Genomic DNA, 19,253 nt, shown 5'->3' on the forward strand with positions numbered 1-19,253 from the left:
CAAGTACACACAACATCTGACGCACATGGGTTTTGATTTGAACAAGTGCATGTGGCAGGCACAGGTGGAAGACTTAGCACTGCACTGTGCCTGCCTCCCCTGCACAGCATGTTGTTATTACCTATAAAGTTTGTTTTGACACACCATGCTATCCAGTCAGGAAAAATATAGCTAAAAATCACATATTAATGTTAAATGTTTAGGAAGTGCAAAAATATAACACATAGTTTTTTGCTCTTGAGATTGTTATAATTAGATATCTAACATCACTAATATTGGAAATGTTATTACAAAAATATTTATTTATGTATTGAGTTAGTGTTTTGGTTTTTTGAGATAGAGTCTCACTATATAGTCCAGGCTGACCTTGAACTCACTGTGTAACCCAGGCTGGCCTCGAGCTCATGGGATTTTTCTGCCTCAACCTTACAAGTGCTAGGATTACAGATACGAGCCACCATGTCCAGCAAATAAATACATTGTAAAAGGAAGCTTTTTAAAATAGACTAACTGTATTATATATTTTATACATTTTCCATTGTCTTACATGCCTTTTATTCTCTAAGTCCCATAAGCACATGTAACACCTGACACAATGGGATTTTGATTTGATTGTGTGGTAAGTGCAGGACGCAGAATTAGCTACTGTACCCTCCCCTACACAGTATTCTGTTGTCACTTACACAGACCACATTCAGGGACTGTGCAGTCAAGTCATGAAAAGTACTGCTAAAAATTACACAGTAATGTTAAAAGTTTGCAATCTTCTGGGGGCTGTGTTATGAGCTATGCAGTGCCATATGTTGGACACAGTTTGATGATATTTAACCATTTTTCTTAACCTCAGTAACTAGTGTTTGGTTATCAAGAATAAAAGCAATAATAAACATTCATTCTACTTTGTTCTAAGTGCTTTGCTGAGCCTTTATATTTTTTTTCTCTAATTTTCCCTAAAAGTAGATGTTACTGTGCCTGTGCATATGTGTGAGAGAACTGAGGTCTACAGTGGTTATAACCTGTCTAGCAACACACATAAAAGGTAGTAGAAAGGAGGTCCCGGCCCAGTTTTGGCTCACAAGGCTGCATCTTCCCACTATACCATAGGGGTTTCTTTCTGAAACTTAAAATTTCCCAATTGTTGTTGTTATTTCCCTATTCTAGTTTCTCATCTTCAACTACTACCATGCACATTTAGAAATTTTTCTTCAAGAATCTCTTTGATCACATAAGAGTGCCTTGGGCTCACTTTAGACCTGTTTCTCCAGGAATATTGATATTACTGTATACAAGGAACTCGTAGTAGCAATACATCCTTAATTTACTTGATATTGTTAGTAACTTTTTTAAGCTGAAGGCTATTGATTACCCCATTCTACAGATGAGCAAGCTACAGCCTTTATATGACCACAAAATTAGGAAGCAGCTGTGGGATTTGAACTCAAACAAAATGGTCTTACCACACTATTTGGCTCTCCTAGTAGCAGGGGAAGATCAGTGACAGGTTGTCTGTAAGACTGTCACAGTGGTGGTGAACCTGGGGCACACATGTCGCAGGGTGCTGTTTATCATTGAAAGCTCTAAAAGATTCACCATCACTGGCCTGTCAACTTCGCTGTTCTACATATGTAATATTCACTATGGAACAACTCAGTGATGAGCATGCTGCATTCACTGTGGATATAGTTCTGCTTTTATGGAATGTTGTATGGAAATGGTATCTAGATCTTCCTGTAATCTGTTATGAGGAATCACCACTGTATGCACCATGCCTGCCAGTATTTTCCTTTTATTTTACACAGTGTAAAGACAGTTTACAAATTTAATTAATTATAATCTTTTGACATCAGGAAGGAAAAGCTAGTATCATTCTGTCCTTTTTCATTTCTTAAGCTATTAACCAAGTATTTATTAATTGATCCATAAAATTCCATAAATGATATTAAATACTATCACTATTTTAGACATGGAAGATAGTATGCCTAGCTATTTAAAAACTTGTCCAAGGCCACAGAGACATACTAGAACTTGGAAGCTCCTTTACATTGAATGTTACAATATTGCTACTAGTCCAGACTCACACTTCCGAAACATAACTACAGTAATACCTCAGTTCACAAACACTTCTGTTTACAAACAGTTCAGTTTGCAAACAAAAATGTTTGGCAAAAGTTTGCTTCCTTTTGCAGACTCTGCATTGGATTATACACGAACACAGCCATCTTCCCAAATTGTAAAACAGGTCAAGTTTGTGAACCAAGGTTACCACTGTATATAGAAAAAGATCACTAGCTGTGGGGATCAAACCCTTTTTTCTGGTCTAAACTGACTAAGATAGTTCTTCACCTGTGCTCTGTACCATATCCTCTTTTGTCTTCTCAGGAACTATGCATTATCAAAAATCTCGTTAGTATACTAATCTCATTTTACTAGATATTCTGCACACATGTAAATGTGAACAATTTATCCTTTCAGAAGAAACACATGCATGCACACTGACATGCAGACCATGAAAATAAAAAATGAATCTTCCCTGCCTTTAGCTATTACTTTCTTTCTTCTTTGAAGCCAGAATTCAGTCATGTATAGTTATTACCTCCATTTTTTTTTCCCCTTCACTTATTGTTCATCTCACCATTCTGGTCTTCAGTCCATTTCTGCACTAGGATAGTGTTTCTTCAAGTGCCCGTGATTCCCATAAATCACATAGGCCTTTTCATTTCCCATTGTTCTTGACTTAGCCACATGAAAAAACAAAGCAAAACAAAAACAACTTTCTGTTGAACTATGTTCATTCAGAAAAATATGTGCATTATTAGTGTACAAATTTTTATATCTTTATGTCAGTGTGCAGATTAAGAAAATATTTCTAGCACACTAGAAGCCCTCCATCAAGTTTCCTTTATCCAAGATAGAAAACCAAAGAAGAGTTTTACCTGGTTTTGAGCATTAATAAATGGATTCATATAGTATGTACTATTGATCTAGTCCAGTGGTGGTAAACCTATGGCCCACATAATGCTGCAAGCTGTTTGTTAGCATTGAAAGCTCTAAAAGGTTCACCATCTTGTCCTCCCATGTCAGTTCTGTAATAATCTTCTTATCATATCCACATACATAGATGTCCTAAAGGACTTTAAATTCAACATATCCAAAACTGAATTCAGATTCTTTCTTGGCCATACCTAGTGACCTTCTGAAGTTCCTTAATTCCCTAAGTGGTATCACCATCCACCTAATTCAACAAACCAGATGTGAGTTACTGTACTCTTGATGACTTCATCCAGTCTTCATCATTTCTTTCAGTTTTAGCACGTGCATATCTCCCATCCTTTCACTTCTGTCCGCTTCTGTTTCCACTATTCTAATATAAGTAAGCCACCAACTTCTTTAATCTGTAGTGTTACGGAAGCTTCTAAACTGAGCTCTTGTACACAACCCCACTTTTCTCAGTTTTCCAAACTACATCAAAGTAATCCTTTAAATGTAAATATATATATAGGTGTATACACACACGATAGTTAAGATAGTTATACTACTAATTTCTCTTAGTTCATTGAAAAGAAAGGTTTATGCTAATATTGTTTGGGCAATTAAATGCATATATCTTGTATTCTGAGTAAATAATTTAAAGAGAACACTATGCAGTTATTAACCATTGTTACCCTTCTATTATCATGTTTTGAAATTTTATTTTATTTTTTCTTTCTAAAATAAAAAAGGAAAAAATAATAATAATCCCTTTAAAAATGGATTTAAATCTATTTGAGTAATCTCCCTGCTAAAATCTCCACAAATAAAGACCAGACTCTTAACATGACCAGGACCTGCACAGTACGATGGTTGCTTACTTCTTTAGGTTGTCATATATTTCACTGCTCCATGTTCTCTATCATCTGGCTATATGGGTCTTCTGACAGTTCTCCTAATGTGCTGTCACTGGGCCTTACATTCTCCTTCCTCATCTTTTCTGTATGACTTATACTCATTCTTCCACCGCAACCATTTTTTTTCCTGTTACCACAGTTGTAATTTTATATTTAGTGTAAGCAGTTATTTCCCACTTTAAGTTTTAAGTTCCATGAGGGCAGATACCTACTTCTGTTCACTAATGCATAACTAATACCTTCAAGTAGTAACTGCTTAATAAATACAATTTGAACAAATAAACCTCAGTTCCCCATTCCTACAACTATCCAGCATTATTGGAAGGGTCAAGTAAAATTGTATATGTGGAAACATAAAACGCTACGAAAATTTGTTATTATGATGTCCAAGCAGATAGACTCTTGTTAATGATTATTGTGAGTCTTCATTTTCACTGTGACCTTGGAATTATGCAAACAAGTGTCAAGAAGTATTGTGGTTTTGATTCTCATCGTTTTCGTCCTTTGATCTGCCTCCCCCCAGTTCTTCCATTCCTGGCAGTTTTAGCTCTCATCACTTTCTCCTGTTTTCCAAGTCTCAGGTCTCTATCTCTTGCTTTTCCTCAGTGCATGTAATGGTTGATACATTGTGTTTAGTACAGAAGTTTAGAAGTTTAACTAACGAACTTAGTTGAGAAGTTTAACTAAGTAACTCCACGAGGGTCTGGAGTCCTCACTTTGTAAACACCCTCAACCTGTACAAGAGGAGGGCGTGGAGATGGTGTGAACACTACACCCACGCTGGCGGTAGCTTGCTTTCAGTATAAGGAAGGAAAAGAGGCTTGCTTTTGCTTTGCTCTCTCTTTTGCTCTTGTTGCTTTTGCTGTCATCTGCAACCTTGAAGTGTTGCCCCTGTGCCATGCCACCCTGCCTTAGAGCCAGCTGTTTAGGTGCTGAAACCTCCACAAACTATGAGCTAAATAAACCTTTCCTTTCTTAATTTTAAGTTTGGGGTATTTTGTCCCAGCAATGAGAGAAAAGTAACCAACACACTCCATTCTCCAGAACTTAGAGAATATTACTTGCCCCCCCCCCAAATGCCATAGTCCTGCAAAATTTTAAGTGTTCTTCACTTGATGTGGGCTGCTTCAAATTTGATGCATTTATTGAGATGGTTGCAGCTTTAAGAAAATAAGACTCAATACAGATAAGATTCTATAAAGTTGAGATCTGGTGAGAATAGAGTTGTGGTGTAGCAGACAATATGCTCTTGTAGGGGGAGATGATATTGGCCTTAAGGAATAGATACTAGGGTACAGTAGGATTTACCAAGTCTGGGATGATGAGGGAGAGAGAACTAGATCCTAGAGGAGAATTTGGTAGGATGAGGCTAGAGTCTAGAAAGAGCTACAGGCTGCCTCCCATTTTTGTCCAGTTGGGCCTCCCTGTACACCCAGATATGCACAGCTATACTAGCAGAGTCCCCTCCTCACAGTATTCCCAGGGAGATCCTCCACTCTAGTAAAGGAAAGGTCCTTGTCACTTGCTTCTTAGCTGCCTGTATGTATCCAAAATGGCAGCCTAATGTTTCTTAGGCCTCAAGCAACAAGTCATGCCAAATCCCTCCTGAATTCACATAGCAAGAGATGTTTTTGGGCTTTCCTTAGCAACCTTTACTCACAGCTGACTGCAGTATGGTCATTTTCCCCACTAGGACGTATTGAGTAAAAGTCTTTAGTGTTAGGAAATTGGAGAAAGTCCAATTTGGATAATGTTAGTTTGGTTTTTGTCAAAGAGACTTGAATGTCATTTTAGCTGGGGAAGAGTTTGTATAGCATTATTTGGGAGACTTGGGTCACATGGTAGTGATAGGTGTGTTTGAGTGTCTTAAATGACAGAATATGTAAAAGGAGTTTGGTGCGTTGGAGCCTGGAGGCAGTTTGTAATCTTTCTCTATAGTTCTACAGCTAACTCTTTGATATAAGGCCTGAGGACTTCGGTTTCCTCAAGAGACAAGTGAGTTATAGTAGAATGTATATGAGTGACCATAATATAGAATATGTTACTAGATAAAATTAGTGGTTTTGCAAAACTTGAATTTTCTCATCTGTCATATGGCCATATTAGCAGCTTTGGGATTAAATGAGATAATAAATATAAACTTTCTGGCTAAATAAAAGATTTTTTCATGTGGTTGAAAGGATATAGACTATGGAATCAGAACAGCTTGAATTAGAATTAAATATCAATCCCACAATGAGCAAAGTATTCTGAGGACTTCTGTTTTCTTACCTGTAAAACAGGAGTAATAATACTTATCTCATAAAACCCTTGTACTAGCAAGGCGTGAGAGGATGAATCTAAAGTGTGTGGATGTCCAATAAATGCTGGACTCATCTCCATTTCTCTCCACCACTGTCCGTACCTCCAAGTCCAAATCTTCTCCTGACTCTAGAATTCTTTAGTAAATGGAATGAATCACTTAAAAAATAGGTAACTTTAAAATAATATAGGACTCCTAAATGACAAATGTACTAATAGTTTTTTAAAAATAAAGCTTATGTTAATTCCAAAATGATTTTTCATTTTGCAGAGAAATTTCTCTTAAAGATTTCTAATATTGCTTTGTCTTCATCAAAATAATGTATGATTTATCCTCTATCTCTTGAAAAAGTTTTCAGTTTTTAGTTTTTGTTAGATTCACATTTTCTTTTTTTAATGTATTTTTCGGTAAATTTATACAGCTCAAAGTTACAGGCTACTTTTAAAAATAGAAGTTACACGGTTAGTACCCAAAAATGATTTATCTCTGTTTGAAGAGTTAAATCCTCATAGCTTTTATTTCATAGTAAATTTGAAGCATTGACACAAGTAAATGCTATAGCTGTGCATTTGTCCAAAGAAGACATACTTTACTTGAGACCAGGGCTTTTTTCCATGTGTCAAATAGCTTTTAAAAGATGATTGTATCTGAGGATTTTCTCATTTTGCTTTTTTAAAAAATATAAGTATGTTCTTGGGGTATTTGTGTGTGTATAAGAACCAGTGAACCACTAAGTAAACATATATATATGTTTATAGAGGGATTTGCTGATTCTTGTATTAATTTGAATGAGAACCTTAAAAGTATAAAATACTGCCAAGTGTATTGTCCCATCCCCTTGGGAGATCTAAAGGATAAGAACTGACATACTGAAAGTTGAAAGATGGTATAGTTACATTAATAGCTGACAAAATAGACTTTAAGATAACATATTAAAGAGAGTAACTACATAATGGAAAAAGATTTATTCACTAAGAGGCTTTAATGCTGAAACTCAGATGAACCTAGTTTGTAACAGTCTCAAAACATACAATGCAAAACTTGGTGGAAATCCTAGGAGAAAAAATGAGATATTATAACACCGCATATCATCCCTCTTAGAAATCACTCATGCTGGCTAGAACATAGAGGACAACTCAGACTTTGTCTCTAGTAAGTACCTTCAGGTGAGAGTATAGCACTTACAGATATCATTATCAGATCATGCTAGGTATGTTATTCTTAAGTGAGATATTTAAATGTATTATTAATATTTTTATATCTAATATACATTCCTAGTTTCTTTTTTTTTTTGTTTTTCTCTGGTACCGGGAACCGAACTCATGACCTTGTGCTTGCCAGGCAGGCGCTTTTGCCGCTGAGCTAAATCCCCAGCCCCTACATTCCTAGTTTCTATACCATTCTGAAAATGTTTTTCTTAGTTACATTAGGCATTCATCTAAAACCATCATATCTTACAAAGTCAAGTTGAAATGATGCTCAAATTATTCTAATTCTCCTGTAGTCTATAGCGATTACATATATTACAATGTGAAAATAATTATACTGAAACATTAAGTATGAAATAAAACTAATATGCCTTTATCAAAGAATGAAAACACATATGCTGAAATTATGTTTATATTGAATTTGAATAGTCTATATTTTGCTTATTTTGATTGGTTTCAAGTTCTCAGCAACTACTGAATGAAATATATCTTGCCATCTCAAGTCAGAATATTTCTGTGCCTTATACTTTTCACTCAAGCCCAGAGCTCAGTTATAGCAATTTAAATGCTAATGTATTTGTATGTATTTATCTTACTTTGGAGAGAGTCTTATTTTGAATTCTAGATGTAGGCACAATATGTATTACTCTAGAAAGAAGTCTTTTGTATTTTATCTTGGAAAGGAAAGTGTCCACTCAAATTAAAGCAATAGATACTTACTGCATGGCCAGCCTATCAGAGCAGCCTCTTATGTCCTGTGGTAGCTAAAATTAGAATATAAGGCCAAGACTGTGTTCAAGGACCCTAGAACCTGATATCTAAACATAGACACAATCAAGCTTACGATTCTTTTAAACCATAACTTTTTGTTTTTCAATGCTGGGAATCAAACACACCCTAGGGCCTTGTGCATCCTAGGCAAGGGCTGTACTACTGAGATACATCTCCAGTCCTCCCAACTTTTTTTTTGTTTGTTTGTTTTTTGTTTTTTTCCAGTACCAGGAATCCAACTCACAACCTTGCGCTTGCCAGGCAGGCGCTGTGCCGCTGAGCTAAATCCCCAGCCCCCAACTTTTTTTTTTGTACCAGGAATCGAACTTAGGACCCTGTGCTTGCCAGGCAGGCGCTTGTGCCACTGAGCTATATCCCTGGCCCAAAGTTAACACAGTTTTTTTTTTTTTTTTTTTTTGTGCAGGGAATTGAACTCAGGACCTTGCGCTTACCAGGCAGGCGCTTATGCCGCTGAGCTATATCCCCGGCCCTCCCAAGTTTTAAACCAGGAATTCTAGAGATTCACAATGAGGGTTATGGGAGTTGAATGTAGGAGAAAAAAGGTTGTGATTGGCCAGCAGGGATTAAGAAAGTAAAATTATTTTTTGTCATTTTTAGATAGTACCCACTTATCTTGCTATGTCTAATTTGGTATAGTTAATTCAGACCGTGTATTTTCTAGGATGAAAAGCCAGAAGTATTGTCTGTATGCAGAGACCAACGTTGTTAGCATAACTACCCAAATTTTGCCAAGGAATTAGATGCTGCTGGAAAAATATCCAGTGCTCATATGTTTGCTATCCAGAGTTCCACAGTGTTGTGGGGTAAATGGCATCCCGCTACTGACTAGACATTTGCCAAAGGGTTGGTTGGTACTCTTTCTGCATACAAAGCAGGCTTGAGATGTATCCTTGTATATGTGAAGGTTCTGTAGTTTTGATGGGTTAATGTAGCCACTAATGAATATAGCAGCTCTCTAATATAGTTGTTTTTCCTTTAATAGAATCTCTTTGTCAGACTTAAAATAAGGAACCAGTTGAGGTAAAAGCACCTTTGTAACTGATGATTTGGTTTTAATTTGCTGTGTGAATATCTTGTGACTGTAAAATAAGGCAAAGGGCTTGTTCTCATAAGATCCTGGACTCTTACTTATAGTCAATATTTTCTATATTGATTTTACAAACTTTTATTAGTGTGTTTTCATAAATGTTAGGAAAATATCTTGAGAAAAATCCTGTATTTCCAATGTGCCTTTTGTGTGTAGGATGGTTTGTAAATTTCCCAAACTGTTAGGGTAATGAAATTATGTTACCTACCAAGATTATCGTTGAGGTAATTTCACTCACCAATGGGTGTGATTTTCTGCAGACTGTTATATTGAATTTCAAACTTCATATTGTTATTTTCTCCTTTTCTTTTTCTGAGTGTTTAATACTTTTAGATGCTGTTACATAGCCAGTTTTCGTTAGTAATGGCTTGCGTTTCCTGTGTGTGTGTATGTCTCAGAGAGAGAGACAGAGAGGAGCAAGAAGAGAGGAGAGAAATGACACTGAAATTTCTGTTAACTGTGACCTGGATCCTGGACATTTGTGAATCACGTCATGTTCACTGTGGCAAGTGCAGATCTGTTTACTGATGTTTAGCCAGCGCACATTAGTATTGGTTACCATGTGAATATGTTTCCCATGTCTTTTGGTTCCTCATCTAAATAACAGCAGCAAACAATGAAGTGTTCATGTTTAGCCGTCATCATTCTATATTTTCTTTAGTCCAAACTGAAATAAAAATGGAATAAAAGACCATTTTATTTATTTTTAAATCCCCTAACAGGAGAAAGTAATTAACTGAAGATCCACAATTAGCCTCACAGCAGTCCATATTAACCATCCCCAACCATCCCAGGTCTTTTCAGAGGTGGCATAATTCTGAGATTATTTTGCACTTGAAACAGAGAGCATTATAATAACTAGCTTGAAGCACATTTAAGAGTATGAGTTTTTTCCTTTTTATCTACTCACTCTGATAATTTCCTGGCTTGAGTATGACTTAAAAACAAACGGAAGAATGTTTCCTTCCTAATATAAAACTATTTCTTTCCTTTGGTAAATTTAGAGGTAGCTACTTTATTTTGGCTGGAAATTTCATTATTGAATTAGTTACTTGACACAGAAGAATTAACAAAATGAATCAAACATTAAAGCACAAAGAAGAAAACTTGAGGTGCTGGCTTGCTGGTGAAGTGTAATTGCTCTCTCTGCCATGTTTACCTTTTTGGTTTGGTTTTGTTTTAAAGGAAATATTCAGTTGCATAGCATTCTTGCATAATTCAGATACTGCACAAAGCTCAACCCTGGGAACCTATCTGTAGCTCTCTGTTTTTATCCAATCTACTTTTATAGGTTTAAATTACACTTGGTGACACTGTTTTTGTGGTTGAATTAGAAACTTTTTTTTCCTTTTTTTTTTTTTTTAAAGTTAAACCTGTGATAAGTAATTGTCACAGTTAGCGCCCTGGTACAATACTAATTTGAAGTGACATGTCCATACTGGCCCTCAGTAACATGAAGAAGCCTAACAGGTGTGAGGGGTGTGGCTTCCCATGGGCTCCGTTGAACTTCTAACCAGAGAAAAATAGCAGAAAAAGTGAAATGAACCTTGAATAAAGCTGTCAGCAGTAATTATCTCAGCAACACTTTGTGGAGAGATAAAATAAGCACTGCTGCTTTTACAACCCAAACTCACTGCATCCAAGATAGATTTTTCACCCATTTAACATAAACTGGTGAATACCTTTCAATAGATGGTTCCATAGAACCTAATTAAATAATAACAACAATAATAATTATCATGGAATACAAATTATTGGGAGATGTGCATGTTTTTATTTTAACACGTGATTTCTTTTGGTATTTGTATTTTTCATTTTGGCAGCAAAACTTTTTCATACTTCTTGCTTTGTTAAATCATTGTATGTGAAATCTCCAGTGATACATAGAAAATTTTAATCTCTTCTGGAAAAGGATACTTTCACAATTTTAAAAAAATAACTCAAAAGTTTGGTTTTCAGTTACTATAGAATGTTCATTGTATTGAACACTGCCCCACATGAAACAAGGTAATATATGAGTCAGATGTGACCTACAGATCATCCTGTGAACACTGGTATATTTGAATAGATGAAGAATCAGGGAACATTTGATATATCTTTTCTAATGTCTTCCCCAAGCACAATCCATTGTCATTTTCTTTCATGACAGTGGTTTCAAAGTATACTTCACTCAACAGAATAATTCAAATGATGTAATAAGTACATCTGACCTAAGAAGTATAAAGTTATATTTCACTACAAATTTCCTTGCTGTTGAAGTTAACTTTTTTTTTTTTTTCTTGAACCAGGAATTGAACTTAGTAGTTTGTGCTTGTTAGGTGGGTGCTGTGCCACTAAGTTATATCCCTGGCCTGAAGTTAACTTTAAAAAAGAAAATCCTAATAGGTTACTCTTATTTCCTTCATTGTCTTTTTATGCCTTAAAGTATAGTTCTACATTTTGGGTAATTTAATGACATCTAAAACTTAAGATTGTTTTTCATAATTTAATTTTGCTATGTTCTTGCACCAAAAAAATTAACAAGCTAACCAGATTGGTTCATATTTCAAGTAAAAGTGCTGTTATTAAAAAAAAAAAAGGTAGGAATCAACTTTCCACTCTACTTTTTATTAGCTCCGTGATCATGAGTGACTCTGACCCTCATTTTTGTTTGTGGAATAGCACTGTGGCAGACTCGGCCAAGTTCGTTCTAACAAGTCATAATAAGGATTAAATGTAGCAGAATAAAACAGCGCTCTATTTGTAAGCCTATAGCCTAGTGGACCATTCGTTCCATCAGAGCAGAAACTGTCCCATGGTGGCAGCTCAGTAACTTGGTTAAGTGAGTAAATAGTAGTTTTTTGCACTTAAAACAAGTAGTTTCTTTCCCACAGTTATGTAGCAAAATCCACATCGTCAAGTATGATAAGTAGACTGATACCCTCACAACAGTTTTGTTACTATTAAACTTTACAGAAGCAGACACTGAGGCTAAGAAAATATCAGAGTTGTTCAGTCATATCAGCTATTGGCGAGTAGAGTCAGGATTTCAAACCCTGGCAGTGTGGCTTTGGAGTCCCAAGTTCATAGTTACTCTTTTTTTTTTTTTTTTTTTACACCCACCCAAGGAAGCATATGACATCTATATACAAAAGAAATAGCCTTACAGTGATGCATGTTTTTCCATGAACTTCCTTGTTGCAAGTAAAAATGATTTGAGAAACATAGGGAAGTATTTTAGGATGGAATTTCTCCACATTCAGTGGGACACTCTCTATTCCTTTCCCCAGCCTCAAACAGTAAATTTGCTGATCCACTGCATTCACTGAAGCACCATTGCTGTCTGTCTCAGGATGACCCCTTCCCCAGTAGCGGAAATGCCATACAGAGCTATGTCCTACAAATGTATGAAAACAGTTTTTGATCTCTGTTTTTATCTCTTCAGTCAGGTCCAGCTCCTTGGCCCACCTACATAAAGCATCTGCCTGTGACATACCCCCTGTCTGTGTCTGCCTAGCTCTCATCTAGGATTCTGGTCTTCCCCTAGGAACTAGTTGAATAAAAGATGTTCATTTTGGAAGATTTGTTGAAGTGTCATTGGGTATGACTGACTACCAAAAGACACCAAGTGCTTTAAGAAGACACAGAAAACTTTAAGGTTGGGGAGAGTATATAGCAGTGATAGTGAACCTTTTAGCTCCTGAGTGCCCAAACTGCAACCCCAAACCCACTTATTTATTGCAAAGTGCCAGCACTGCAAGTAAACCTGACTGGCCATGCAAAAGCTCAGACAAGTCACCGCTAATGCTCAGCTGCTAGGGCAATGCTGAGGCTACTTGGCTAGCGTGCCAACAGAGAGGGCTCTGTGTGCCGTAGGTTCACCACATTTTAAGAAGTTGAGATGTGTTTTTAAGTATTTTCACATTTTCTTGTGTTATCCTCACTTAGCTATGAAGTAGACAGGTGGGACAGAATGCTAAGGAAAACCTAGACAGCAGCAATATAAAGAGAGAAGAATAAGCAAGTGCATGCCACATTTTTTGATCAATGAACAAACAAATCTATATACAGTATACAAAATATAGTGGAATGTAGTACATGGGAGGATGTGCCAGGTTATGTCCTTGAGTATCAACTGAAAAAAAATCATTCAAGGTGAGAAAAATGAATATGGAATTCATCAAGTCCATTAATGCTATTAATAAAGATATTAGTCCCATTTCTCAGATGAGGAAACTGAGGTCTTGTGAAGTCATGCAGCCTGCCTGGTAAATATCAAAGATAGGCCTTAAGTGCAGTTTACCTGCATCCACGTGCCTGATATATGTATAAGAACTTAAAAATGGTTGAATGACAGAATTATAGACTCTGAGTGACTACATGGTTAATATGACTTATTCTTGAATGACCTCAATTATTAAATAACAAGGGGAAGAAATGAGGAATCAAAAGAAATTTACACATTAAACTTTTTTTCCCTTCACAATTCTCCCTGATTAGAAATAATACATTCATGTTCCTCTTCTGCCCTCCACCAGAGGGTGCTCAAAAGCAATTATATAAAGCAATACAAGATATGAGAAACAAGCCATTTTAATTCACAGCATGGAATGTTGACCTATGTGCAAAAGAGTTGACTTTGAAACAAAACTCTTGATTCAACTGAAATGATTTACTTGGTTTAAAGTTATCTTGCAATAACAACTTGCCCATCTTCTTGTTTAGTGAGTACTTTATGGTAAGCAAACCTGAATGTTCTCTATAAATAGGTCTGTGAAATACTGTGCCACTGTGTAGTGTTAAGCTTGTTTAGTAGGGCTATAATTCTTTGGTATAAATTAGTAGTCTTCAGAAGTATTCTGAAGTACTTAAAACTTCCATTGTGCTCACTAGAATAAATAACAACATCCAAGAATACTGTGGTATCTATATGTTTAGTTAATAGAAATGTATCTGCCTAGAAATTCCACTAATTCTATTACAGGAAGCAACTCTTTTATCTCCGTAAGGTATAATCTGGTTGGGGGAGCTGAAATGCAGTAGAAGATTTAAAACAACAAAAAACTTCCTGTGTAGAACAACCTGTTCTTGGTAGAGAAGACCCAAGATCATATTGGACCAATGTGAGGAAGCATAGATATGGGCAATTACAATGTTAAGGAGAAGAAAGTAGCATCAGATGATTCTCCTGGATGCTGTCAGATTAAAAGAAACCCCACCAAGGGGCTGGGGATTTAGCTCAGCGGCAAAGCGCCTGCCTGGCAAGCGCAAGGACATGAGTTCGGTTCCTGGTACCGGAGAAAAACCAAAAAAAAAAAAAAAAAAAAAAAAAGAAACCCCACCACTGCACCACTGGCATGATGGCGTGTCCTTGTAACCACAGCCCTCTGGGTAGCTGAGGCAGGAAGACCACAAGTTTGAGCCCATTCTGGGAAACAGAGCAAATTAGGCAGTGCATCAAAAATTTTAAAAATTTAAAAGGGGCGGAGATGTAGCTCAGCACAAAGACCCTGGGTTCAGGCCTCAGCAGCAGGTGCACGCACATGCACACACGCACACACGTCAGAGGCATTTTAAATTATTTTCATTTACATTTCTAAAATCATTTAAAGAAAATATGAGATAATTAAACCAAGATAATTTGTATTTCTGTAATTAGCTATAACATCTTTAAAAAATCATAAAATTATTTAGAAAAACCTAGCTTCAGAGTCAAGAAAACATGCTTGTTCTATCACTAAATAGATATGAGACATAGGGGAAACAACTACCTCTCTGTACCTCAGTTTTCTCCCCTGGTAAACAGTAGTATTACATTAGTTCTTTGTGAGGGAAGAAACATTCCTCTCATTTGAAATCTTTCTGGATTGCGGGGCTACTAATAATAGAAATTTAATAGTAGCCTTGCTGTCTTTTCTCCCTGGAAATTCTCATTCATATCTTGGAATGGGGCAGAGGATGCTTAGCAGGGGAAAGTATAATGATTTCATGTGACTCATCTAGGGCTTCAAGATCTGTGGCCTCTTGCATGGGATACTAGCAACTGATGAATTTTAAAGACCTACCAACTCTATCTTAATCTAAAATGAAGGCATCATCTATAGTGGACATCCTTGTTTCTTTGCACTGTGCTTGCTTGCGTGCATTTGTGTGCAAAGCAAAAAGAAAAAAACTCAAAATTTGTTACTGTTGGTATTTATTTCATTAAATCTTATCAACTTGCCAAATCAGTTGAAGACTGTAACACAGCAAGGCCAGGCAGTGAACAGTTTTCTGAGCAATTTACACAGGAGTTTTGTAGATAATTGATCTTGACTTGCATATCTCTTTTAATATTTGATTGGTTCCAGAATATTATTAGTCATTTCCTTTTAACAGTGTGCTTTCTTGTGAGGTGACTAAACTGCTATTTAACCCTGCTACAAGAATGTGGCAGTGGGCTAGTCCAGACAAGTGAGTACGTACTTGGTAACTAGCATTCTCAATGAGCTTGCTTCAGCCTGCCACACATTAAAGCTCTGTGACTTTGCTTGCATATAAGTCATTCTTTAAAAAAGTTTGAATTGTGAATAAAAATAAGTAAGCTTTTTTGATTTATGCTCTGGTTGGCAGTAAATTAAGTTCCAGCCTCATGGCTCAGTTTAGTTTAAAACGACCTCAATAATCTATCCAGCTGAACAGTGAGCATCTGAAAATTTAAAGGAGTGATCCTGACATCAGTCATCCTCAGAACTCCTTAATCACAAAAGGCTTTGTATTGGGAAGGTTGTGTAGTAGAAAACTCCATGACCTTTGGAGTTAGAACTGGCTTGCCACTTAGTAACTGATTTACCTTAGACAAGTTATTCTACCTCTCTAAGCCTGTTTTGTGGTCTGTATAATCATAATCTTTAATTTGCAGAGTTGTCATATATGGTAGACATGTATAATACCTGACAAATGATGGCCTCTAGGAGTAGCTGTTTTAATTAAGCCAAAGAACACAATTGTTGTTTATCAGACCACAAGACAAGATATAGTAGGGTCTTAATAGTTGTTTAATTGTGTAGGTTTTTATTGGCTAGGAGATAAAACTACTTGATAGTAATTTTGGCTCACTACCCAGAATCTCTGTGGCCTTGGGCAAGATTCTTCATCTCTGTTAACATTAGTGACTTCATCTTTTATTGTTTTGTTTGGTTTGATTTGCTGAGGCCAAATATTGCTATCTGGCTCAAGTGAGCCTCAAACTCAAAGTTCTCCTGCCTCAGCCTCCTGAATGCTGGTATTATAGGTGTGTGCCACCACACCTGACTTGTAACTTCATCTTTTAAATGTATATTATAATAATAACTGCCCACCAGGGTTACTGTGAGAATTAAGTACAGTAATTCATGTAAAGCACTTCTTGTAATTTAAATATATATTAAGCTCATTCATAACAATTAAAAAATCAGGTGTTTTAAAAAATACTATTTGTATACATATGTTGAAACTTAACCAAATTGTACACTTCAAAATATATGTAGTTTATTGTAGGTCAGTTACCCTTTATTAAAGCAATATTCAGTGCTGTTCATATTTATCTTCATCTCCTCAGAGTATGACAATGATTGTGTTCTGTGCGAGTGCCCACTAGCATTCTCAAGCCTGGATGGAATTCACTGTGCTGGTGCATTGTTAGAACAATGACAAGCTTGAGATACAATTTTTAAAAAACCTTTCTTTTATTAATGTTCCCTTTAAAACACAGAGGATCACATTTTACCACTTGATTTATTTAAAAACATACACAAATAATAAAACTAGAGTGTCAGACTTGTGCATTTGCATTAATAGGTATGCCACATGCAGGCAAGGAGCCTACAGATGGCTTAACCCAGTCTTTTCAGTAATATATTAAGATTGTACCCATTAGAGATGAAAATTGTGTACTGCAACAAAGTTTAAGGTGGCAAGGGACATAAATAATGTTGCAATTGCTGGGAAAAAGCTGCATAAGATCTTTTTTCATAATACTGGTCCTCTTTTGCTGTTTAAAAAAATTACGTTTTTCTGTTTTCGTTATCTCTTGGGTTTGGAGTTATAGTTTTTACCCTGAATACTTCCTTCCTTTTGATACTGTTGACTGATAACTTGATGCATGTATATTAATTAATAGGGACGAATAAATTGTTGGAACATATAAATTTTTTAAATGTATCTTTTAAGAATTATTAGACCCTTTTGTTTGAAGCGAAATCAGTTAGTATTCATAGAACTGAAAATGAAGTCATATTTGCTTATGTGTACCCAAATTTAATTTAAACTTCTGAATTGTTACTTTCTGACCTACTGTAAACTACAATAGAAGTAAATATTTGTAAGTAGATATTTACAATAGAAGTAAATATCTGCCTTAATTGTTTTGGCTAAGTCACGTGGGTTCTTTTGATACTATTTTAGATAACACTGATAATGAGGATGGGAAACTGACTGTGTACTAAGTACCAAGTACCATGCTAGATTGTTTACAAGTATTATAAGTTTATAAGCTTTAACAATATATGAAATCGTGTTTTTTTTTGTTTTTTTTGTTGTTGTTTTTGCCGGTACCGGGAATCAAACTCATGACCTTGCACTTGCCAGTCAGGCGCTGTGCTGCTGAGCTAAATCCCCAGCTCCTGAAATTGTGTATTAATACAGATTAAAGCTTGAAGCACTTTGTAACTATGTGTTAAAATGAGAAAAAAACTAAATGCCTTCAGCATATACTCTTCCAGGTACTGCGAGTTAGGAAATAGAGGTGGTACTGTACTAATTAGAAAATAGAAGTGCACTTCGGGGGTGTATGATTTGCCTCATGGTTCACTACCACAGTTTTCTGGAGCTCCAGTCTGTCATTTAATGACAGTTAGCCTTGGTGACCATAATATCTCAAATGTGGAAAAACTTAAGCTTTCTAGTCTAGTTCCAAAAATAATAGAAAAACTGAAAATATCCAAAAAGTAAAATTCTTTTTTGAAACATAACCACATTTTGTTCACAAGCTGGATTCTATTCCCTGCAGATGTGTCTTGCTGAGTCAGGGCTCTCTTATCCCTGCCATCGACTCACTGTGGGAAGAAGGTCTTCACCTGCACAGACCCGGGAGCAGTCAGAAGAGGTAAGCCCATTTGCCAGCTTTCATTGAACAGAAGGCTTGTGTCCTCAACCCACCTGCCCACTTCCTATTCTTTTCTTTTTTTAATCTGCCACAGCAATGAATTGGTAAAGTTAATGTGGCGTGAATAAAGTCTCAGTAAATTCGTGAAGGCAGGAGCCTTCCATGCAAGGTTATTGTTAATGGGCTCCTTCATGTTCTGTTAGTTTCATGTTTCAACAGACAGAATTCAGACAGATGCTTAAAATGATTTTTACTTAGAACTGTCACATTGACAAGGAAATTTTTTATTTTTTCTCATACCGATATAGTTGAGTACATTTAACAGGCTTGATCCTGGGAGATCTTTGAATGCATTGGGTGGGGCATCTTCTATGAGCCAGATGCTGCTTGATGTTGGGTAACAAAGGTGGATAACACCGTGGCTATACCAGGGTACTCAGAGTGAAGGGTGATCAGTAAACTGGTAATGACGGCATAATGCAAAAAACACAATAATAGCAATATACACACAAAGAAGAGACAAACCAAAAGGGTAGATAAGATTGAACATGTTTATATATATGCTGTGCCTCTGTGTGAATATTAAAAGACAGTACTTTATTTTTGTTCCATACCTACAGGTAGTATTTCCAGGCCTAACTCTGACCTTGGTTATATTAATTTTGAAAGATGAACGAATATAGGCATTACCATTTTTTCATTTAAAAACTATTAATAGAGCTCATACTATGTGCTACAAGAAGTTATTACCATGATTTTAAAAGGATTTAACATTTAAAAAATACATGTACCTAAATATGTAAGACAAATACTAAGACAATTGAAGGGGGAAGCAATAATAATAGGGGACTTCAGTACTTTACTTTCTGCAGTGGAC

General features: G+C 36.1%; 1 protein-coding gene across 1 annotated transcript in view; it reads left to right on the forward strand.

Annotated features, from left to right (window-relative positions):
- The window catches only part of Faf1 (Fas (TNFRSF6) associated factor 1), a gene marked incomplete at its 5' end in the record, with an annotated part of 440,455 nt that overhangs the window by 262,441 nt on the left and 158,761 nt on the right, over nt 1–19,253 (forward strand). The window contains 1 exon segment of the mRNA XM_005398612.2: nt 18,281–18,376. Within this exon segment, the coding sequence (XP_005398669.1) occupies nt 18,281–18,376 (96 nt within the window).

The sequence above is a fragment of the Chinchilla lanigera genome, unplaced genomic scaffold (assembly GCF_000276665.1).
Source record: "Chinchilla lanigera isolate Chin_1 unplaced genomic scaffold, ChiLan1.0 scaffold00063, whole genome shotgun sequence".
Taxonomy (NCBI): Eukaryota; Metazoa; Chordata; class Mammalia; order Rodentia; family Chinchillidae; genus Chinchilla; species Chinchilla lanigera.